The sequence below is a fragment of the Protopterus annectens genome, chromosome 1.part2 (assembly GCF_019279795.1).
Source record: "Protopterus annectens isolate FY-2018-M chromosome 1.part2, PAN1.0, whole genome shotgun sequence".
In the NCBI taxonomy this organism is placed as follows: Eukaryota; Metazoa; Chordata; order Ceratodontiformes; family Protopteridae; genus Protopterus; species Protopterus annectens.
Window position 1 is genome coordinate 1,201,180,773 of NC_056727.1, and position 25,588 is coordinate 1,201,206,360.

At 42.2% G+C, this 25,588-nt stretch overlaps 1 protein-coding gene across 1 annotated transcript in view; it reads left to right on the plus strand.

Moving 5' to 3' along the window:
- Nucleotides 1-25,588, plus strand: part of LOC122792442 (exostosin-1a-like) — an 866,275-nt gene that overhangs the window by 51,195 nt on the left and 789,492 nt on the right. The window contains exon 3 of the mRNA XM_044060230.1: nucleotides 20,612-20,705. Within this exon, the coding sequence (XP_043916165.1) occupies nucleotides 20,612-20,705 (94 nt within the window). The remainder of the gene's footprint in view (nucleotides 1-20,611; nucleotides 20,706-25,588) is intronic.

A 25,588-nucleotide genomic window follows, 5' to 3' on the forward strand; every position in this document is an offset into this window, starting at 1 on the left:
CAGTGCAGCCCTTTGATGCCTGAAAGCCAGTACCCCATAATTTAGCCCTACATCTAAGCCATTGTACTACATTGCTCAGTCTTGCAAGCTGTGCCTTAATATCACTTTTGCAGCAACAGACATGTCTACATTTCAGTGCAGCAAAGCTAACTGCATGTTAAAAAACAAACCATTTCCATTAATCTGCATAGTTCATGAGATGTACCCATATTTTCAGTCACAATAAGTGATAAAATACATGAATACTGTATTTTGAATATATGATTCCTAACTGACCTGGAAAAAAAACAGCCATGCATGAGTTGACTGGGCCAGAAGACCAAATGCTCACAAGAAAGTAAGTGTAGCATTTACTGTGTATTTGTCCTCAGCATACAGACTGCAGGACTTAGAACAAGAATGCTGGGGGGTGAGGGCATAACTAAAGGTCAAGTGAGAACGAATGCTTTTTTACAAGTACAAGACGATATGTACACAGTTCTGAGAAGTGAAATGTTTTGTGCATTGTAAATCATTCATCGGTCACATCTGCAGTTTGTTTTCATAATGATTTGGACTGGTTAAAAATGCAGTGAGCAGTTTATATGCTGGTTTTAGTCGCATGTTGGATTTAAATGTGTACTCCTAATTTAGAAAGACCGAATAATCCCACAAAAGCAAAATGGCTGGCTAAGATCCATCCTTGACAAACAGAACAAATCTCCTTTGTTAATAGATTTGCTATGTTTGGGCTGTAGTCCGAGTAAAATAATGGATGTGAATGGGGAGAGATGAGAACCACTTAGAATGTTCTGTTTAAGCACATTTTCTTCTTAAATCCAGCAGAAGATGTGCATGTAGCTTCTGCTGACCACTTTTTGAATGGCACAGAGCTGTTTGTGGTATAGAATGATAATACACCACAGCAGGGTAGTGTTAGTTTATATTGATGGGAGCATTATTAAGTCATGAAGACACAACCTTCATAACTACTACACTATAATCCTTACCCTGATGCTCTGTATTGTTGTATAATATTATTTAAAAAGAATCATTTTGCTTTTTTTTAAATGAGGCCACTGTGTACTCCTTACTCCTCCATGGTACAATAGGTCAGCAGTTATGTCTTTAGGATGTACTACACACCTCCGCTCTCGTAAAAGTGGTAACACATTTGAAGTAAGCTCTTTTGATGCAGTTTGTGCCACTGATAGAGTGATTGTATGCATTCCAGGAAAACATAGTACCAAAAATAAACATACATGGAAAACCTTAAGGCCAGTTACCAAGACAGGAGGTGGCACTTTCATGAAGAACATATTGTGAGGTTGTAACTAATCTGAAAGTAGTTTACATTTAGTGGCACTTTAAGGCATAGCAGCCTTCTGTTTATTTAGGACATTCATGCACACAGGCTAAATGCTATGAGTAAGTGACCCCACTGTCTATTTTTCCTGTAACCTTTCTCTGGCACCCCATAAAACTGGAGCAATACTTTTCCTACATATGGTCTCTGTGCTAATAAGATGAGTTTCAATGTATTACCAATAAGAGAATGGTTCACGTTTATAACACGTTTTCTTAGGCTTAACCTGCTAGGTAGTACACAACACTAAAATGTCAGATGTTCATCGTGTTTCACTGTTGCAGTCATGACTGTAGGGTTCTCCCCTGCCGGCAGGCAGCCCCAGGTCGGCCAGAATCCCAAAGTCTGGGTCCGGCGTCGGCGGTTCAACCATGCTCCCTGATGTCAGAGCTCCAGGAGTACAAAGCTGACAGCCGACGCCATCTTCTCCAGTCTTTCTTGCCGTGCGGTGATAGCAGTTCGCATTTGCTGGTCGGCGGACTCATGACGAATTTTACTGATATACTTTGGTCCGAAGACTTTCTTCTCCACTCAAAGCTAAGTACCCCGTTGGGGAAACTTTTTTCTTGCTCCACTCTGATGTCAGAAAAAGTTAATAATTGTATTTCATGTGGGAAGCAAATACCTCATAAGGATTTTCATTCTTACTGTATTCCTTGCTTGGGCCCTGACCACGACGTAGCTAGCTGTCGGTTTTGTGCTAGATTCAATCAACGTACAATTAAGCGAAGGTACGATTTTGCTTTTCATTACTTCGGTAGGCGCTTTAACTACAAAATGCCGTCGGATACGGTCCCGGCTACCGGAGTTCATAAACGTCGCAAGGATAAAGACAGGCCTCCGAGGTCCAAATCTGATGATAGTGCACAAGTGGAGCCAGCTTCAGGTTCGGCCGTCGTCAGTGAGGCACTTTTGCAGCCCCTGTCGTCGGCCATTTCAGAACCGACGGCCGAAACGGACTCTCATGAGGAGCCAACCAGGCCTTTAAATATTTCTTTTGCAGGACCTTCGGACAATGCTCCTTCGGATGGGTCCGGAGCTGCTGTGCAGGTACCGGCTTCCGAAGGGGGTTTTCAGGCCTACTCAGCTAGTAATAAAGGCAAAGACTCCTTCAAAATCAAAGACTTCTACACAGGCTTCTTCTGAACTGGCTCTCAAGTCACAGAAACAGTTACTCAAGATGGCGGAGGATTTACTTACTATGATTAGGGGTTCTCATCCCCCTCCAGACAAAAGGCCCAGGCAGGATATTTCTTATGATTCCTCTGATCAGGCTTCTGTTTCCTCAGTTTCTTCTTCTGATCAGGAATATTCTTTCCCTCCTTATGAGGATTCTGATGCTGAAGAATCCATTCTTTCAGCTTCTCCCCCTGAGGATTTCTCTTTTGGGGAAACTTTGCATGAAATGAGGGAACATTTCCACTGGGAAGGACAGGAGTATTCGGAATCCAAGAAAAGGCTGAGGGAATTTCTTCTTCTTCCCCAACATAGACCCCTGGCTATTCCTCCTGTTTTGGATATTGTAGATGATGCCTTTTCGGAGGCTAACTTAACCCCTGACTCTCTTCCTTTTGCCCCTGTGAAGCCTGATAGATATTACAGGGTTCCTGATTCCCATCAGTTTTTATACAAGAACCCTTCTGCTGACCCTGAAACCATTTCTCAGGGTCCTAAGGGAGCTAAGGCCACTTCTGCCAAAAATCCTACTCCTACTGAAAAGGATTCTCAATCCTTAGAAAGATGGGGCAAAAAGGTGTACACTTCTGCTTCTTTGTCTTTGTCCATTAGGGCTTTAAACTGTCAGGTTCATATGTTTAAATACCAGCAATTTCTATTGTCTGTCTTAAAACAAAAGCTTACTTCCATTTCTGCCTGTGCAGAGGATAAGGAATTACATGACTTATTGCATGCCACTGAACAGGTTGGGAAGCATGGTTTACACTGTGGATTTGATGCCTTGCAGGCTTCTTGTAGGGCTGCGGCCTCTGGCACAGTCATTAGGAGGCATGCATGGCTAAAGGAACAAAATTTACCTGAACGGGTAAAGGCAAAATTATTGGATGCTCCTGTTCAGCCTAATGTTTTGTTTGGATCGAAAACTGAAGAGGTGATTAAAAAGATGGAGGATAAGGCGAAATCAATGCAAACAGTTAAAGATTTCTTACAAGTACAGCCTCCTAGATTTAGCAGGAATTGGCCTTCAAAAAATTGGTCCTTTCCCACTTCAGACAGGCCTCAGAGGGGTAGATATAGATGTTCCAGAGGGAGGCCTCAATCACAAGCTGCTTATAGACCAAGACAGTGGACTGCTTCCACCCCTAGGGGAGGAGAGGACAGGTCACAATCTCAAAGGAAACAAACTCAATGACTCCCCCTGTGGGGCTACAGGAACTTCTTCCCTGGAAGCCCCTCTCGGAGGAAAACTCTCTCTTTTTTATCAAAATTGGACTCAAATAACCCAAGACAAATGGGTTTTGGATGTGGTTTTAAGAGGTTACAAATTCCATTTTCATACCTTGCCAAGGCTAAGCGGATAGCCAGACCTTCCAAAACATCAATGGATGGAGGCCTTAAACCAGGTGGAAGCTCTTTTGGCTATGAATGCCGTAGAACTGGTTCCTCTTTCAGAGAGGGGAAAAGGGTTTTATTCAAGGCTCTTTCTAGTCCCAAGGAAGCAAAACTCATGGAGACCCATTCTGGATCTGTTTGTCTTGAACACCTTTCTAGAGATTCCAAAATTCAAGATGCTTACTCTACAGCAGCTACTTCCAATGCTGTCCAAAAATGCTTGGATGGTAACTTTGGATTTAAAGGAGGCATATTTACACATTCCCATCAGGCAGGATCACAGAAAATACTTCAGGTTCAAAGCCGGTTCAAGGCACTTTCAATTCTCTGCACTGCCCTTTGGATTATCTACTGCGCCCAGGGTCTTCACCAAATGCCTGGCTCCAGTAGTAGCTTACTGCAGACTCAAGGGAATTCAAATTTACCGTTATCTGGACGATTGTCTAATTCAGGCAGACAGCAAGGATGTCTTACTCCAGCATCTAGAATTTGTACAGAACCTCCTCAAGTTCCTGGGATTCTCTGTAAACATAAAAAAGTCAAATTTGACACCATCGCAACAGATAACTTTTCTGGGTGCACTTCTAAACTCCACAACCCAGATGGCATTTCTGACATCCGAAAAACAGTTACAGCTGGCTTCAACTTTCAGAACTTTGGCAACTTTAACTCCTCTATCTGCAAGGAAATTCCTGCAGGCTTTGGGTTACATGGCATCCTGCATCCTTCTCGTACCATATGCAAGACTACACATGACGAAAATACAGTAGTACCTAAAAAGTGTATGGTCTCAGCATTGCCACAGTTTAGACATACTGATCTCCGTTCTTCCTTGCCTTCAAAAGGAATTTCTTTGGTGGTCCAGGGCATGTGCTCTAAACAAAGGGAAGCCCTTCCGTCTGCCTCCTGCCTCTCAGATTCTAACCACGGACGCCTCGGATTATGCTTGGGGAGCCCATTTTCAGGGCAATTGTTTGCAGGGCCTTTGGACAAAGGATCAGAAGCACCTGCATATCAATTTAAAAGAAATGTTAGCCATTCAGAAAGCTCTATTGGCCTTCAGGAATCTTTTACAACCAGGACAACTGTTAATACGGACAGACAACACCACAGTTATGTGGTACATAAACAAGCAAGGGGGATCTCATTCCTACCCCGTTGCAGACTAGCCATGGATCTATGGGACACAGCTCTATCTTGCAATCTGGATCTTCAGGCTCAGTTTCTACCAGGGAAACAAAACTTCCTGGCAGACAGTCTGAGCAGACATCTTTCGGATCCACACGAGTGGATGCTGGACACCAGAATATTCAAGATGATAACAGCAGTCTGGGGATGTCCTCACATAGACCTCTTTGCATCCCATCTCAATCATCAGCTACAGACTTTTTGCACCAGGATTTTCCACACAGAAGCCTGGAGAGTGGACGCCCTGCCATTCAGTTGGAGGAACCTCTCGGGATATGCCTTTCCGTCTCTCCCTCTTCTTCCACGGGTTTTATTGAAGATAAAACAGGACAAGCCCAAGATGATCATCTTGCTGGCTCCAAATTGGCCTCGGCAGTTTTGGTATCCAACTCTAAAAAACCTATGCCTGGAGCCCCCTTGGATTTTACCTCAGTCTCCGAACCTTCTGTCTCAACATCAGGGCCAGGTTCTACATTCTCATGTCAGAACTCTCAGCCTGGCGGCCTGGTTAATCCAGGACCTTTGATTTCTTCTTTACTGCCCAAGCAGGTTATGGATGTCATTTTAGAAGCCAGACGTCCTAGCACTAGAAAATCTTATGCAGGAAAATGGAAAAGATTTTGTTCCTGGATGCAGGCTCAGGATTCTGATCCTCTTCTTCCCAACATTACTTTAATTTTACTTTACTTGACAGATCTCTTACATAAGGGTCTCTCTTTCTCTTCCATTAAAATACATGCCTCTGCTATTTCTGCTCATTATAATACAGACCCTCCCATCTTTTCCCACCAGCTCATGCGACAGTTTCTCAGAGGAGCTAAGAACTTAAGACCTCCTAGATCTCCTCCTATTCCTGCTTGGGATCTCAACTGTGTTTTGGAAAAACTAACCTTGCTTTCTTTTGAGCCTGCTGCTTCTTCTGACACCAAGTTTTTATCTTGGAAGACAGCCATCCTGTTAGCCCTAACCTCTGCCAGGAGGGTTTCGGAGTTACAAGCTCTAATGGCTGTGGAACCTTATATTATTTTTCATCAAGACAGAGTATCTTTGAGGACTAATCCTACCTTCATGCCTAAGGTGGTTTCCAAAGTGGCTTTAAATCAAACTATTCACTTGCCAACCTTTTTCCCCACTCCTCAAAATAAAGGGGAAAGGATCTTACATTCCTTGGATGTACACAGACAGCTACGTTTTTACCTGAACAGAACTAAGGACATCAGAAAATCAGAACAATTGTTTGTTTCTTATGCTTCCAGTTCCCAAGGTAAAGCCATTTCAAAACAGACCATTTTTAAATGGATTGCTCATGGAATCAGATTTTGTTATTCTCACCATGGAAAGCAAATCCCAGGGAGTATACAGACTCATTCCATGAGAGCTGCTGCCACTTCTGCGGCCTTCCTCAGGGGAGTTCCTACCAAGGATATTTTGGAAGCTGCAACTTGGAGTTCAGTGCATACTTTTTCCAAGCACTACAATCTTCCTCTCTACTCTAAGTCTAGGGCAGGCTTTGCCTCTGCAGTCTTGCAGGGCCTTTTAGCCGCCCCTTCCACTTTATGACCACCTCCCTTTCTTTCAGCTTTGGGATTCTACCCTACAGTCATGACTGCAACAGTGAAACACGATGAACACAGTACAGTTGTGTACACCTACCATAAATGTAGATGTTCGAGTGTCTTCACTGTTGCAGTCTGCTTCCTCCCTCCTGTCCCCTCTTATTTTTACTTTTGTGTATTTCCTTTTTTCACCATTCTTCTGAGGTGTATTTGCAAAGGTTATGGGACCTTTTTCATTTTGGGACTCCTGACATCTGGGGCAAGAAAAACTGGAGAAGATGGCGTCGGCTGTCAGCTTTGTACTCTTGGCGCTCTGACATCAGGGAGCATGGTTGAACAGCCGATGCGGGACCCAGAATTTGGGATTCTGGCCGACCTGGGGCTGCCTGCCGGCAGGGAAGAACCCTACAGTCATGACTGCAACAGTGAAGACACTCGAACATCTACATTTATGGTAGGTGTACCAGTTTCTACCCTGGTGACCTAGAGGAATGCTGACACACCCATTAAGGAGCATTCCCAGCTTCCCAAGAAATACAGAACCTCCCACACTGCTCAAACTTGAGATGTTTCATGTGTCATGGCTTCAACATACCAATGCATAAAATATTGTTTAGTTTGTAATATACTAATAAAATACTATGTAATGTGGTCAGGTTGGTATATTGTGTGTGCAAGAGACCAGATGGAAGGGGAGCAAGGCTAGGTGTATCGGAGGCGAGTTCAAATTGTTTTATCATGGTGTGGATGGATGGGAGGAGAAATGGCGTAGGCATTATCCTGAAGGAACAGTATGCTAAGAGTGTTTTGGAGGTAAAAAGTGTGTCGGATAGAGTGATGTTTATGAAGCTGGAAATTGATGGTGTAATGATGAATGTTCTTAGTGCATATGCTCCACAAGTTGGGTTTGCGATGGATGAGAAAGAAAACTTTTGGAGTGAGTTGGATGAAGTGGTGATGACTGTACCCAAGGGTGAGAGACTGGTGATTGGAGCAGATTTCAGTGGACATGTTGGTGAAGGAAGCAGAGGGGATGAGGAAGTGATGGATAGGTATGGTGTTAAGCAAAGGAATGCATAAGGTCAGATGGTAGTGGATTTTGCGAAAAGGATGGACATGGCAGTGTTGAATATGTATTTTAACAAGAGGGAGGAGCATAGGGTGACATACAAGAGTGGAGGAAGATGCACACAGGTGGATTATATCTTATGTAGAAGGGCCAGTCTGAAGGAGATTGGAGACTGTAAAGTGGTGGCAGGGGAAAAGTGTAGTTAGCCAGCATAGGATGGTGGTTTGTAAGATGACATTGGTGATCAAGAAGAGGAGGATGAGTGTGAGGTCAGCACCAAGGATCAAATGGTGGAAATTGAAAAACGGTAATTGTGAGGTGATGTTCAGGGAAGAGTTAAGACAGGCACTGGGTGGCAGTGAAGAGTTACCGAATAGCTGGGTAACTACAGCAGAGCTAGTAAGAGAGATGGCTAGAAATGTGCTTGGTGTGACATCTGGAAAGACGAAGGAGGACAAAGAGACCTGGTGGTGGAATGAAGAAGTACAGGAGAGTATACAGAGAAAGAGGTTGGCAAAGAAGAAGTGGGATTGTCAGAGAGATGTGACAGAGAGATGATTTTTAAATACCCACTCCCCAAGCTAACTGCCTGTCCTGCACGCTGCTGGCTTGCCCGTAGCTTGCCTACTGTAGGGTGTACTAGTCCTCTCCTGTTGTGGTTACCTGCCCACCGGACTGCCCTCCATTGAATTGCCACCAGTAGAGCGGATTACCGGTTTCTTCACGGAACCCTGTACAGCATCTTGAATAAGAATTGCAACATCTTGCCTACTGTAGGGTGTACTAGTCCTCTCCTGTTGTGGTTACCTGCCCAGCAGACTGCCCTCCATTGAATTGCCACCAGTAGAGCACAATACCGGTTTCTCCACGGAACCCTGTACAGCATCTTGAATAAGAATTGCAGCATCTTGCTTACTGTAGGGTGTACTAGTCCTCTCCTGTTGTGGTTACCTGCCCAGTGGACTGCCCTCCATTGAATTGCCACCAGTAGAGCGGAATACCGGTTGCTCCACGGAACCCTATACAGCATCTTGAATAAGAATTGCAACATCTTGCCTACTGTAGGGTGTACTAGTCCTCTCCTGTTGTGGTTACCTGCCCAGTGGACTGCCCTCCATTGAATTGCCACCAGTAGAGCAGACTACCTGTTTCTCCACGGAACCCTGTACAGCATCTTGAATAAGAATTGCAACATCTTGCCTACTGTAGGGTGTACTAGTCCTCTCCTGTTGTGGTTACCTGCCCAGCGGACTGCCCTCCATTGAATTGCCACCAGTAGAGCGGACTACCTGTTTCTCCACGGAACCCTGTACAGCATCTTGAATAAGAATTGCAACATCTTGCCTACTGTAGGGTGTACTAGTCCTCTCCTGTTGTGGTTACCTGCCCAGTGGACTGCCCTCCATTGAATTGCCACCAGTAGAGCGGAATACCGGTTTCTCCACAGAACCCTGTACAGCATCTTGAATAAGAATTGCAACATCTTGCCTACTGTAGGGTGTACTAGTCCTCTCCTGTTGTGGTTACCTGCCCAGCGGACTGCCCTCCATTGAATTGCCACCAGTAGAGCGGAATACCAGTTTCTCCACGGAACCCTGTACAGCATCTTGTATAAGAATTGCAACATCTTGCCTACTGTAGGGTGTACTAGTCCTCTCCTGTTGTGGTTACCTGCCCACCGGACTGCCCTCCATTGAATTGCCACCAGTAGAGCGGATTACCAGTTCCTTCACGGAACCCTGTACAGCATCTTGAATAAGAATTGCAACATCTTGCCTACTGTAGGGTGTACTAGTCCTCTCCTGTTGTGGTTACCTGCCCAGTGGACTGCCCTCCATTGAATTGCCACTAGTAGAGCGGAATACCGGTTGCTCCATGGAACCCTATACAGCATCTTGAATAAGAATTGCAACATCTTGCCTACTGTAGGGTGTACTAGTCCTCTCCTGTTGTGGTTACCTGCCCAGCGGACTGCCGTCCATTGAATTGCCACAAGTAGAGCGGACTACCTGTTTCTCCACAGAACCCTGTACAGCATCTTGAATAAGAATTGCAACATCTTGCCTACTGTAGGGTGTACTAGTCCTCTCCTGTTGTGGTTACCTGCCCAGCCGACTGCCCTCCATTGAATTGCCACCAGTAGAGTGGACTACCTGTTTCTCCACGGAACCCTGTACAGCATCTTGAATAAGAATTGCAACATCTTGCCTACTGTAGGGTGTACTAGTCCTCTCCTGTTGTGGTTACCTGCCCAGCGGACTGCCCTCCATTGAATTGCCACCAGTAGAGTGGAATACCGGTTTCTCCACAGAACCCTGTACAGCAACTTGAATAAGAATTGCAACATCTTGCCTACTGTAGGGTGTACTAGTCCTCTCCTGTTGTGGTCACCTGCCCAGCGGACTGCCCTCCATTGAATTGCCACCAGTAGAGCGGAATACCGGTTTCTCCACGGAACCCTGTACAGCATCTTGAATAAGAATTGCAACATGTATGTTCCTACTAGTGCTACTATCTAATCAGTATTTACTGTCTGTACCAATTCTGGGGACATTTAGTTGTGAGGATAGGGCTCTGCCTCGTGTCTGCCAGCAGCTTAACATAACCCTTAGTTCCCTTCCATCTCCGCTACCTTGTTACCCTTGCCCGTTTTCATTAGCTTGATATCTTAGGTAGTAATTACATCCTAAGGCCACTAGATGGCAGCATAAGTCTGCTTTCCTTCCAATTTGGTATTCCCGCCCTTAAGAGAAGCAGCCTCAGTGAAACTTACTACACAGTTTCTAGTACTTTTGTTTTTTGTGCAACTTACCTTTCCTTGCTCTGTTCCCCTGGCCTTAGTCTTCACACACTAATCCCCGCCAATTAGTCATCTCCTTCTCCTGTCCTTCATTTGTAGGTTTAGCCCCCCCCCCCAGCCTACCTGCCTCCTAATTTTCCCGCTCCGAAGTCTTTATAGAGCCCCTAGCAGGTGAGGTGACATTTTTAAATACCCACTCCCCAGGTTAATTGCCTGTCCTGCACGCTGCTGGCTTGCACATAGGTGCGTACCTCTTATAACTGCTGAATGTGGGATATAACCTGACTGCCTACTGTATTGTTTGTATGAACTACCTTCTCTTTTGGATACCAGCTGTAGAATCTGTAATAGTGACTTAAAACTCTGTACGTATTATTTACAGCGATATAAGTTGTTAGTGACTAGCTGAAGGCTTATCGTAGTCGCGATAACTAGTTCCTCATCCTCGCTAATTAGACCTAAGCGTTTTGTTTAAACTTTAACAGTATTTAATCTTCAGAATATTGGTGACTACTTAAATGTACTGTAGATGGAATATTATTATTATTGACTCAGTCTGTACAGGTTTTGGTCTGTGCTTCTTCTGCATATCTGTCTAGACCTGTTTTTATGCTGTTGTTCTACTATTCTGTAAACACAATCGAGACTAGATACTTGAGTAATATTAGCGAGTCTGCATATTAGCTGCATTACCAGTTTTTGGCTGTTTGATGTCATACTTTTTCTAGCCTACCTCAGTGGCGTATGAGCGTTTAATTGTGTTTTGCAAATCTTTGCTTTGTTATGTTAGTGCGCTCAGAGGTCGTTCAGTTAATTGATTTTACATTATACCTTGTTTTAACATTTCTTAGAACTAAAACCTGACAATTGCATTTTGCATAGCTTTGCTTTGTTAAGTTAGTGTGCTCTGAGGTCGATCAATTGATTGCTTTTACTTTGTACCTGTTTTAACATTTTTTTTAGAACTAAAACCTGCCCAGTATTCTGCTTAGTTATACTTTAAGGTTATTGCGCTCCAATGTCGTTCAGTTGTTTGCATTTACAATTGTACTGAGTTTTTAACATTTTTGCTAGAATTTTAACCTGAAAGATCTGGATGTGTGTATCACACAGCAGGGTATCTCTTTACTGTATAACACATTGTAGCTTGTTGTAGAGCGTGGTCTTTTGCTACCTACTACAGTGCTTTTGTTTTCCTTCTACCTTCAACATTCATTGTTCATCTCCTTATTATCTGTTAGACTCCTTCATCTGTGTTTAACTGATTCTTCTTTCTGTTAATGTGTTCTAACACCTCATCCTTTGCTAGTTCTTTTTCTCAGGCACTACCATACCGCTACTATCTACATGCTAGCTTAAAACCTGATCGCTCTCACATAGAGCTGATAACTATTGTAAGTTCACTATTCTAATGAATTATTTTCCTTTCAGCTTGCCTACTGTAGGGTGTACTAGTCCTCTCCTGTTGTGGTTACCTGCCCAGCGGACTGCCCTCCATTGAATTGCCACCTGTAGAGCGGAATACAGGTTTCTAAACGGAACCCTGTACAGCATCTTGAATAAGAATTGCCACATGTATTTTCCTACTAGTGCTACTATCTAATCAGTATTTACTGTCTGTACCAATTCTGGGGACATTTAGTTGTGAGGATAGGGCTCTGCCTCATGTCCGCCAGCAGCTTAACATAACCCTTACTTCCCTTCCATCTCTGCTACCTTGTTACCCTTGCCCGTTTTCATTAGCTTGATATCTTAGCTAGTAATTACATCCTAAGGCCACTAGATGGCAGCATAAGTCTGCTTCCCTTCCAATTTGGTATTCCCGCCCTTAAGAAAAGCAACTTCGGCGAAACTTACTACACAGTTTCTACCCCATATAGTGCTACCTTGTCTCATCCTGAGGCTTTCTCCCTAGCTCTGTTTTTCCTCACCTAGTAAAGCTAGACCTAGAAGGGAACATATACCGCCATCTCTCTGCTTATATCTTCCTGTAGTTGTATGTGTAATATATGTTTTTGATCCTCCTGCCCTCCCTTCATTTACCACTTTTTGTGGTAATGCTCATGAATCCATTATGGTATTAGCTCAGTCTGTACACTCTAACTTCCCTCCAAGTCTCTCTGACCCACCTCACAAACAAGCTAACTGATTGTTTTTTGTGCAACTTACCTTTCCTTGCTCTACCCGCTCCGTTCGCCCTGTGGGCTCACTCCACTCCCCTACCCTACCCCCAATTCCCAACCACCCCCAGTGGCCCTACACTTATACGTGTATAACCCATCCCATTACTATTTCCAACCAATAACATCTCAGACTTAATTAGCTCTACCCTATTACCTCTCTATCTCCACACCCGAGCCCAGTGCTACATCAACCTATAAGATAACAAGATTAATTAGCTATACCCTACTATTTCCCTATCCCCTGGCCATCCTATTCCTGTTTACTTGACCACACCTTCACTTACTATGTATAATCCAAGCATTTCCAAATATAACATCCTTATCTACTCCATCCTACTCCTAAATACTCTTCTCATTTCCTACTCCCTTACCTTCTATGAAAATAGAAAGCTTACTCTATCCCATCTAACAGCAAAACAAACTAATACCCATTATGAATACACCCCACTATCTCACTGCAATATTACCTCATCTTCTTCATACCTTAAACCTCAATACCACAGAGCAACACATATCAAGTTTTTTCAACTTGTGAAACCTTTGCCATTACTTTCCAAACTTTGCAAACATACCTATAGTCACCAACAACTTTTATTCATTTATGGCGACATTCACCCCAATCCAGGCCCAAATACCTATTACCCTACTATCCCCTCAATTAAACAAGCAACTTATTCAAGTCTTCCCTCCAGTCCCATTTCTCTTCAGATAGCCCACCTTAATATTCGTAGCCTGAATAATAAAACAACTCAACTCCATGCCCTCCTTGACTTATACTCCTTTGATATCCTTTGCCTAACTGAAACCTGGCTAAAGGCAGACACCAAAGACATTGACATAATACCACCAGGATATAATATCATTAGACTTGACCGTAATATCAAAAAGGGTGGAGGGGTAGTAGTACTTTACAAAACTGAACTACTGGTTACCCTACTAGATACCAAACCTCCCTCACTATGCAATAGTGAAATCTTAATAACCAAATTACAAATGAACACAAGTAAATCCATCTATATCATTTACTGTTACATCCCACCAGGTAATAACATTAACACCCTTGAAAACCTTCTTAGCTGGCTCTCAACCTCCTTCCCTCAGGAAACTATACTACTAGGAGACTTTAATATTGACTGGAATTCTTGTATTTCCTAAATACCCTCTTCACATATAAATCTCTATGGCTTTCATCAACTGATTACCGTCACTACAAGAATAGACAAAACCAGCTCTAAATAGAGCATCTTGGACTGGATACTAGTTAATTGCAACCCCATGACCTATACCACAGGAACACTACCAGATAATATTAGTGACCATTTAATCACTTTCATCAACAGAATAAAGAGCCCTATAGCCAATAATATACAACTCAGAACTATCAGGAACAAAACAAATTTCAAACAAGCCAACTTCCAACTAGAACTCAAAGCTTGTAATTGGTCTCCTCTAAAATACTTACCTCTTGATGAGGCTGTTTTATACTTCGACAACAAATTCCTCCAAATTCTCAACCTCCATGCCCCCAAAAGACTCAAAAAAACCAAAGCTAAGACTGCTCCTTGGGTATCTAAAGAAACCAAACAAAAAAATGCTACTTAGAAATAGGACTTGGAACAAATGGAGATCTACCAAAAACTCAGCTGACCACATAATCTCTAAACAACTTAGAAACGAAGCAAAGAAACTAATATTCCAAGATAAAAAAAATTACTATTGGGAATTCCAACTCTCCCAATGTCAAAATCCTCAAAACTTCTGGGTATCAACAAACTTCTTCACCCTGGCCATTCCAAAACACCAACTCCCTCTAACCTCACTCAAACTACACCCAAACAAATTGCTGACACTTTCAACTCATTTTTCTTAGACACTGTCACTACCCTGGCATCAACTTTATCTCCAAAATCCACTCAAGTACCTCACTTCCTTAATGATAAGCCCCCCTCTTTCAAATTACAACCTGTCTCGACAGACCTCATCTATACCTTACTTACCAAACTTAAACCATGCACCCCCTCAGCTGACCTCATCCCAACTGAGTACCTACAAATAGGTGCCAAAGCACTAGCCTTTCCTGTCTCCATTTTAATAAACCGAACTATAACTGAAGAAAGTATTCCTACCCTCTGGAAGGTCTCTCGCATCATTCCACTTCATAAGGGTGGTAACTCGAACGAGCTCTCTAACTTCTGTTCCATAGCTCTTCTTTCTCCAGTAGCTAAAATCATGGAAAAATGTGTTCATAGGCAATTACTTGATCATCTTCTCCAAAACAATCTTCTAGCAGACTGCCAACATGGCTTTAGACCTCATCACAGTAGCACCACTGCTCTATTGTCATTCACTGTCAATATTAATAAAAATCGGAACAACAACTTACTTTCCTCAGCTCTATTTTTAGACCTCTCAAAGGCCTTTGATATGGTTAACCATCCTCTCTTACTAAATATCCTGCAATCATTTAACTTAGACTCTCAGACTATCCAGTGGTTTAATTCCTACTTGGATAATAGACAACAAGCAGTACTTTGGGAAAATCACTTATCTTCTCTTCCTCCAATCAAAATAGGAGTACCACAAGGCTCAATACTTGGACCTCTCCTTTTTTCCATCTTTATCAACAACCTACATCAGTCCATTCCATACTCCATCTGTATACAATATACTGATGACTCTACACTGATATATTCAGCTTCCTCCCCAACTGAGCTTCAAGTTACTACACAAAAAGTCTTCACAGCAGCCGAAAACTGGTTCCACCAATATTGCCTCTTACTGAACCCCAAAAAGACTAAATTATTACTTTTTACACCTACACAAAAATCATCTTCTTTTACATTTAACATAACTTCTAATAATGGCACTATAATATCCCCAGAACCCACTACCAAACTCCTTGGGGTCACAATTGACCACAATCTTAACTTTGATTCCCATATTAACTTAACCATCAAGTCAGTCATAGAAAACTTGGATCACTCTATAGGCTTAAACCCTACCTCACAATCTTAGCCAGAAGTACTATAGCACAAACACACCTACTCTCCACCCTTCTGTATGCCTCACCGATCTTTTCAAACTTATCTAAAGCTAATTACAATAAACTAGCAACAGCATACAATAATATAGCCAGATTTGCAACAGGAACCCCCCTTCGCACTCCATCATTGCTCTAATCTTAAACAACTAGGCTGGCTCGAACTTCATAATCAGATTCTACTTCAGCAATTAACCATCACCCACAAAATCTTCTATCAGCCTTTCAAATACTACTATACTTAGCTCTCTTATTACACCTTATAAAAACATCTCTGCCTTACGCTCTGCCACCAGGCTTCTAGCAGACTCCTTCAAATCCAACAACAAAGCTGGGAATAGTCTATTTGCCAACTGTATTGCACCTGTCTGGAACAAACTTCCTAACTAAATTACTGCAATAACCTCATTAAATACTTTCAAGAAGCATCTTAAAATCTGGCTAAATTCCCAATGGCTCTGCCCTTGTACTAACCCTGACTAAACTTTTTTCCTCCTTTTCCATCTTCCACACTGTCTAATCTTAACTAACTTTCTATAGCTCTGTTGTTTTTCCAATTTTACTAATAGAGAGAGAGTAAAAAAAAAAATATATATATATATATATATATATATATATATATATATATATATATATTTTTTTTTTTACATATATATTTCTTTTTTCCTAACAATGTAATTACTTGTACATTTTATTCTTTTGTATAGCAAGCATTATATCTGTTGTCCTTTTGTGGCGCTTTTCTCCCCGGGCCTGTACTGAAAATGGACATGTATCCAGCTAGACTAGCCCGGTCAACAAATGTAAAATAAAATAAATGAAGAAAGTAGACAAGAGTATAAGGAGATGAGGTGCATGGCAAAGAGAGAGGTGGTAAAAGCTAAGGATAAGGCGTATAATGAGTTGTATAAAAGGTTGGACACTAAGGAGTGAGAAAAGGACCTGTACCAATTGGCTAGACAGAGGGACCGAGCGAGTAAAGATGTGCAGCAGGTAAGGGTGATAAAGGATAATGAGGGAAACGTACTCACAAGCGAGGACAGTGTGTTGAGCAGATGGAAAGAGTACTTTGAGGGGCTGATAAATGAAGAGAATGAGAGAGAGAGAAGGTTGGATGATGTGCGGATAATGAATCATGAAGTACAGTGGATTAGCAAGGAGGAAGTAAGGATAGCTATGAAGAGGATGAAGAACGGAAAGGCTGTTGGTCCAGATGACATACCTGTGGAAGCATGGAGGTGTTTAGGTGAAATGGCAGTGGAGTTTTTAACTAGATTGTTTATTGAAATCTTGGAAAGTGAGAGGATGCCTGAGGAATAGAGAAAAATTGTTTTGGTACCGATTTTTAAGAATAAGGGTGATGTGCAGAGCTGTAGTAACTACAGAGGGATTAAACTGATCAGTCACAGCATGAAGTTATGGGAAAGAGTAGTGGAAGCTAGGTTAAGAAGGGAGGTGATGATTAGTGATCAGCAGTATGGTTTCATGCCAGGAAAGAGCACTACAGATGTGATGTTTGCTCTGAAACTGTTAATGGAGAAGAACAGAAAAGGTCAGAAGGAGTTGCATTGTGTCTTTGTGGATTTAGAGAAAGCATATGACAGGGTGCCTAGAGAGGAGTTTTGGTATTGTATGAGGAAGTTGAGAGTGTCAGAAAAGTATGTAAGAGTAGTACAGGATATGTACGAGGGTAGTGTAACAGCGGTGAGGTCTGAGGTGGGAGTGACGGATGCATTTAAGGTGGAGGTGGGATTACATCAAGGTTCAACTCTGAGCCCTTTTCTTATTTGTAATGGTGATGGACAGGTTGACAGATGAGATCAGACAGGAGTCCCCGTGGACTATGATGTTTGCAGATGACATTGTGATCTGTAGTGAGAGTAGGAAACAGGTGGAGACGACCCTGGAGAGGTGGAGATATGCTCTAGAGAGAAGAGGAATGAAGGTCAGCAGGACTAAGACAGAATATATGTGTGTGAATGAGAGGGATGATAGAGGAATGGTGAGGATCAAGGGAGTAGAGGTGGCGAAGGTGGATGAGTTTAAATACTTGGGATCAACAGTTCAGAGTAATGGTGAGTGTGGAAGAGAGGTGAAGAAGAGAGTACAGGCAGGATGGAGTGGGTGGAGAAGAGTGTCAGGAGTGATTTGTCACAGATGATTACCAGTAAGAGTGAAAGGGAAGGTCTACAAGAGGGTAGTGAGACCAGCTATGTTATATGGGTTGGAGACAGTGGCATTGACAACAAGGCAGGAGTCAGAGCTTGACTTAGCAGAGTTGAAGATGTTAAGATTTGCTCTGGGTATGATGAGGATGGACAGGATTAGGAATAAGTATATTAGAGGGTCAGCCCAGGTGGGAAGGTTTGGAGACAAAACCAGATTACGTTGGTTTGGACATTTGCTGAGGAGGGATGCAGAGTATATTGGGAAAAAGATGCTAAGGACAAAGCTGACAGGTAACAGGAAAAGAGGAAGGCCTAAGATAAGGTTTATGGATGTGGTGAGAGAGGACATGCAGGTGGTTGGTGCAGGGTTGCCAGACGTCCCTATTTGGGCGGGACTGTCCCGAGATCAGTAGCCTGATCCCGAGTCCCGCCCTGCCAGTTTAAATCCCGGCCAGCCTCCACTTTGTTTGTTTTTTTTTTTTTTTTTTATTGATTGACCCGTATACCTGGCATACGGGCCAATCAAAAATTGCTAAACACGGAGCTTCTTGTGTTCCGCATTAAACACGAGAAGCTCCGTGTTTACGATTTTGATTGGCCCATATGCCGCATACGGCCAACCAAAAATCGCTAAACACGGAGCTTCTCGTGTTTAATGCGGAACTGCAATGCATTAAACACGAGAAGCTCCGTGTTTATTGCAGGCAGAGTAAGCTCAGTTCTTTAGTTCTTTAATGCGGAACTGTGTTCCGCATTAAAGACCTTTTTTTTTTTTTGGTCTTCACTTTGACGTGAGCGACCTTTTTTTTTTTTTTTGTCCCTACTTGCGTTGCTGGAAATCTGGCAACCCTGGGTTGGTGTGACAGAGCAGGATGCAGAGGACAGGAAGAAATGGAAACAGTTGATCTGATGTGGCGACCCCTGACGGGAGCAGCCGAAAGAAGAAGTAATGTGGTCTTCCATGCAATATCATGCTGGTGCTAATAGAGAGCTGGCCTAATTAGAAACCTATTGCAAACATGAACATATGTGCTGGTGAGTGATTCATAGTCCATTTTGAAATTGAAAACTTTGCTTCATTAATTAAACCATTAGCAGCCTTGTCACTGTAGTGTAACTAGTGAAAGAAAACAGAGGATATGCTTCCTGTTTCACCAAAGGAGTATTCTAAAACTGTGGTAAAGACAGACTTGCACTTAACTGTTTAGAGACACTGAATCAGATTGATAGTGGCAGGCGTTGTAAGCTGATTGTAAGTAATGACTGTTCAGGGATGTGCCAATGTAACATGAACAATAACATGTATTTACTTTTTGTTTATGGACATCTGTCACGCAGTTAGTGATTAGACTACAATACAACTGAGGGCACAAATTTGTTTTTTTTGTATAATATATATATTTTTATGGCCACTAATAATTTTCAGGAGCAGTGTGAGAAATATTACATGATGTATACCAGTGGAATGGGGGTGAAATAAATAAAATCAATATATAACAAATGCTTAATGTCAATAGTACTTTGATTCAGTTGCATCCAATGTGGAATAATAATTAACTTACATGTTTTAAAAGAAGCCCTCAGTAATACTTAATAGGAAGAAGCTACTGCAGAAAAATGTGAGAAGGACATTTAACACTAAATATGTGTCGCACAGTTCATTTTAGTTTCATGAGTTAATAATTTATGTAACTATCAAAAACTAGTTGTGCCCCCTGTGGTTGTACTAGGGTAAGCAGCATTTGCTGAGAAGACTTTGCTCAAGTACCCTTGCTTTCTGCCAGAAGGAAGCCATGTCTGTTGTTGTTCTGGCTGGAAGCTGTTTGATGCACAAGAAGTGGGCAGCTTGGTATCTACTGTGGGTTTTCACAACTCTGTATCATGCAGGACAGTTCTAATCCTGAAATTCCTCTTTAGGTAAACCCTGTAATTACTGTTCTACTTTTTGTATTACCCTTTGCTGCTCATTTAATGCGTTTAAGGTACAGATTGCTGTTGCTACTGTGAGTATATGGATGAAATTCTTGTGTTTAATCAACTCTTGCACATTACTGTCGAAATAACAAGCACAGGTAATACAGGTACAGTTTGTATGCTTACATGTATTTTGAATGTTTCAACATGCATACATGTTCAGTATTCATTCTGGCTACACCATTGTTCAGACAAACTTGTATGATATACATTGGAACATGCAAGTATATGCGTTTTAGATGTTCCATGTGCTGAGCACTTGCATCTGAGCGCTTGCTGTCTGTAAGATTACAACATACTTGATAAGCAACTCAGAAGTCAGGAGCCATAACAAGTGTATACCAGTCTGACTTCGATAGCAACTTTGTGTGTCTGTTCCCCATGGCAAGCTTCGATGTTGACATGATAATCCATAGTATCACAGGGAGACCAAGTCCTATGGCGGTAATAAGTCTGTTCTGGTGAAAATGACCTGAATGTAAAGTGGTTCTTATAAATCTAATGTACAGTTCAGCATGATGTGTATTTGATGTGGTATGGTTGTGCAGCTTAAATGGCATTGTCGATGACAAGTAGATTGGAGTGCAGATCACATTCACAGTTTAGGGAGTAAAATTCTAGAGAGTAGAAATGGTGGCAGAGGGAAAGGGCAAACCTGTGTGTGCAAAGCACAATGTGGATATAAAAGAATAATTATTAACAATATTCTCTTGTTTTCAGATTTGGCTACCAAGAGCTATTGCGTAATTCCACATACTGTCTTGTACCCCGGGGCAGAAGGCTTGGCTCATTTCGGTTTCTTGAAGCACTTCAGGTAATGGTATTTTTTCCAATGTATGTATCTATGCTTATACATTCTCTGTTATAGCCTGTGACTTACTGTCTGATACTAATGTATAGGAGTGAACCATGGAATGTTCCATAAGGTGTATAACCAAATCAACATTTCTTATATCTGTGTTGTGTTTCACTGCCATGACTTATGCTTTTAGCTATCTAAATAGGAAGTTTAGATAAAATCTATAATAAACAGCAATTTTCTCATTAAAGTAATCATCTTTGTTACTGTATTCATGATGTCTCTGAATTGCGCCTTTTCTGGTATGTATTATGAAATGATACCTATGAAGCACCAACATTTCTTATAATGTGAGGTAATTTGTCATAAAAATGAAAGCTGGCGACTCAATTTGAAGCTGTATCATACTTTGAGTAGATGATTGGAACTACAGAGAAACCAGAAATGGTGAAGTGTGCAGCATTCCTGCATTGCACATGAAAGAAAGCCATAAAAGTGTTCAACATGTTTAACCTCAAATAAGAGGAGTATAAATTATTCCTCAATTTTCTCTTTTACAAAAGTTATCATGAACTATAGAAAATTTTACCATTTGTCATTTATTCTTCACAAAAATCATGGTTCTTTGGAAACTATTACTACAAAAGGGTGTATTTTTTATAGACGTATTTTTTTTTTCTCCGAACTAGCCGAGTTATTATCTAGGCAGTCATTAGAGAAGTTTAATCTTTACTAACATTCATCCTGTACACACAAGATCACATGGGTTATGCATAAAATATGGTGTGTGAAAGCTTGTCACCTACTTCCATAAGCTCCATCCCACTTGAATACAGATCTCCCTGTCCATATGTAATCGCCAACAAAAATTGTAGGTGGAACAAACATTGTGGGATACTTGCCCCAAGTGCTACCCTAGGAAAGTTTGGTAGGCTCTGCCTTTCCTGTCTCTCTTCAGTCATCTCCTAGAACACCAAAACTGATAATTGAACCAAGGACAGCTGGGTAATATTCAGAGCTTCACCCCTCTGTTCCCAGTATCTGTCCAAAAAGTAAGCAAAAGATTGTGAACTTAGTGAATTGCATGCTTCATTAATCAAACATGGAGTAGTCAGTTATGTTAAAATGCCCATATAAGAGGCACACCATTGAGAAAATTGGATATGACATTTGAAAATGTATTGGATATGTGCAGAATTAACAACATTTCTAGTGTGCAGTTGTTAACTGAAGCTATTGAAGCGTGGAAACATTGAAACTGTATATAAAGTAAAAATGATGCAAAAAGTAAGTGTGAATTTTTGTAACAGTGACAAAGGGTTCCATGATGTGCTTATAATGGCAGTCAGAAATAATTTCATAGTTGAAAAAACTCATGAACAAAGTGAGGTTATAAACATAAAAGGAGGAAATGCATTGTATCTAGACACAGGAGCCCATTATAATATTTTGATAGATTTTATATTTAAATATTTGATGTTAAGTGACACATTCAGACTAGAAAGTAAAGCCTATGGATTAAATAGTGCTTGCACGTGCATATAAGAATAAAAATGCATGCTTTAGTTTCAAGTTGTATCCTTTTCTCAGACTGTGAGTTAACCAAATATATAGGGAGAATTATATAAGAAGCTTGATATGGTAAATGAATTCTTCATTCAATTGCATAGTCCTTAATAGATTTTAGAAGTCGCCAGATTGAATCCTGCTCTGAACTTCACCAAAGTATAAGTAAGGGAATGCTGTGCAAACGGACAACACAAATGTTGCTGACACATGCAAAAAACAGTGTGCTATATAGAACAGCAGGCAGTTCAAATTCAAATTACCTGTAAACAAACACTGCCCGTAACTAACTTCCATCTGAGTACCTCTAACTCATAGGTGGGTACTAGATTATCTGCCCGAAGGCATTTATAAGCCTAGCCAGAATGTGTTGGCTTTCGCCGCCCCCTTAGATTAGTTCCCTGTGCCTCTGTCCAGCAGAGCCACTGAAGTGATCCCCGAGGTAAACTTTCTGTTTCCCATCCACTCGTCAAGGTTTCTTTTGAAGTGTGTTAGCGAGGAGCTCTGCCTAATGTAGATTGGAATCTTGTTTCAAAGCATGGGAAGTCTCTGGGACAGGAATCTATTCCTCCTGCACGTCCCCAGATCCCTTATTACATCTGTCATATTTAGGGGACTTCCACCTATGTGGTAGTTTGTGGGTACCTTGTTTTTTCCAAAGGGGATGACTATGCACTTTTTGGCATTTAGTTTGAGGCCAGGTATCCGTCTCAGTGAGACTCTTTTGGAGAATGTCAGCTGGAGAGTCAATTATAGCCTAGTTTGCAGTCGTCTGCAAACTTGGTCAGCCATAGTCCTCCTGTGCTTGCCTGTACCTCTAAGAAGTATATGGCAAACAGGAGGGGTCCTAGGACTGAGCCCTGGGGAATGCCACTTGTAACCGGTTTAGAGTCGGACCTAGCTCTCACAACTCTCACCATGTGGTTTTTGTCCGTGAGCCAGTTGGCAACCCATCTTGTGACGTAGGGGTTTATGTTCAGGCTGGTGAGCTTGTCTATAATACCAGAATGGAGAATGGTGTCGAAGGTCTTAGCGAGGTCTAGGTAAGCTGTGTGTACCACCTTTCCCTCGTCTATAGCCTTGGTAACTGTCTCAAAGAAGTCCACCTGGTTTAGGAGGCATGATCTGCCCTTAACAAATCTAAACTGGGTAGGGTCCAGTGTTTGGAGGTTCCCAATGTCTCTGTTAATGAGTTCCATGATGATGCGCTCCATAGCCTTGCAGACCAAGCTAGTTAGGCTTATAGGACGATAGTTCCCGGGGTCTGTTGTGGCTCCACCTTTTGTGGAGTGTAATAACCATTGCTGTGCGCCACTCTATGGGTATATAGCCTGTGGAGAGGCTGAGTTTGAAGAGTGTGTTTAGGTGAGGGGTTAGTTCATCTTTGAGCTCGTGTAGGACGCAGCCTGGGACACCGTCCAGTTCCATTGATGCTGTGTTTTTGGCTTTGGAGAGGGCTGTTTTAACCTGAGTGTCTGTGATTTCAGGGACTCTACATTCTTCTGGTATGGTTATGGACCCTTTTGGGGGTGAGAGGGAGGTGAAGTTTGCGCTGAACCTGTCTGCCAGGATGTTGGCGATATCGGTCGGTTCAGTGTATTTTGTGCCATTCTGCACAAACTCGGAGCAGATCTGAGCATTGTCACTTAGATTCTTGACACAGCTAAAGAATGCCTTGTGGTTATCTTTGGAGTCGTTGGCAATTTTTCTTTCAAAGCTCACCTTGGATGATTTTATGAGGGATCGTAGTTTCTTGCTGATACTGATCAGGGATGTCTTCCCTACTTGGGATTTTACTCTTTTCTGTACAAGTTTCCTCCTTCTATTGTATAGCTTGTTTATGGCAGGAGTCCGCCAGACTGGTTTCCTTTTCTTGGAGGAGTGGCACGATCCATGCATTTTTGTAGCTGCTCATAGAATCCATTAGTAAAGGATTTTGTAGCTTGGACAGTGTTATCCTTCAGCATTGAGGCTTTGAAACTTCCCACCTCAGTCTTAAGTAAAGTGAAGTTTGCTTTTGAAAACTTTGTCACGGTGGCTTTCTTGTCTGGGGGTGGGGGCGGAATATGGATATCCAAAGTGATTTGTTTATGGTCAGATCTAACCAGAGAGGGGTTGACCTCTGGTGTGGAACACCGGTCACCCATGTTGGTGATGACCAGGTCTAATATGTCACCTCTAGTGGGAGTGTTGACCAGTTGAACCAGGGCGTTTGAGTTTATAAATTCTAGGAAAAGTTGGGCAAGGGAGTTAGTACTTGAGTTGTTCTCCCAGTTAATGTTTGAGTAATTGAAATCACCCAATATTAGGTTGTTTGGTAGGACCTTTATGTTTCCCAGTGTTTCCAGAAACGCAGAATGGGGGTCCTGGGACATGGTGGGTGATCTGTAGCAAGCTACAATTTGAATTGCAGTTTTTCCCATTGTTAGTTGCATGTGGATGATCTCTGAAGCAATGTGCTGTGCCACTAACCTGGAAATGTGGGTATCCTTGATGAATATGGATACGCCCCTGCCTTTTGTATTTTGGTATGGGTTCTGTGGCCGAAATGTATGGTATGAGTTGTAGCCTGGTAGTGCTGGGGTGCTCTCTGGAGCCATAAACCAGGTTTCTGTTACTGCACATATATCGATTTTCTCCATACTGAGGAGTGCCTCAAGTGCGTGCATTTTGAGGCTTAGACTTCTGACATTGAGTAGCATTACCCTCAGCTTTTTGTTGCTTGTGCAATTTACAGCGGTGGGTTTATCTTTTGAGCCTTGCCTAAAAATGGCACTATGGTGGTGGCAAGAGTCTTGGCAAGTATTCGAAAGCCTAAGGGTGACAGGTGCAAGCCATCTCTAACGAAGCAGCGTGGCTTGTCGAGCATGTCATCCCAGATGGACAGACACCGGATCCCCTTTGAATGACACCAGAAACTTAGCCAATTGTTGAAATCGAGAATTTTTTCTTTATACCGTGGTATCATTCTTGGTGAGGGCAGGATGCTACTCAGGGTCAGGGTCATACCAGCCTGGGCTACGTGATCAGAGAGTTCTTCCATGTCTCTCTTCATGTAGTCCAGGGAGATGCGGCTCAGGTCATTCACACCAACATGGACAATGACAGAGTCATATTTGTACTTGTTCTGGAGTGACCTGATTGCTTGTGTTATATAGCGGATCCTGGCACCCGACAGGCAGCTAACAGTAACCTTCTTATTCAGGCTAGTGAGTGGGACGTCAGTGTGCCCGACTATAGAGTCACCTATTACTAGTATGTTAGGTATGTTATTTTGCCTTAAGGGCTGTGATTGCATGGCACACTGGTTTTGTGAAGTATGTGTTTCATGG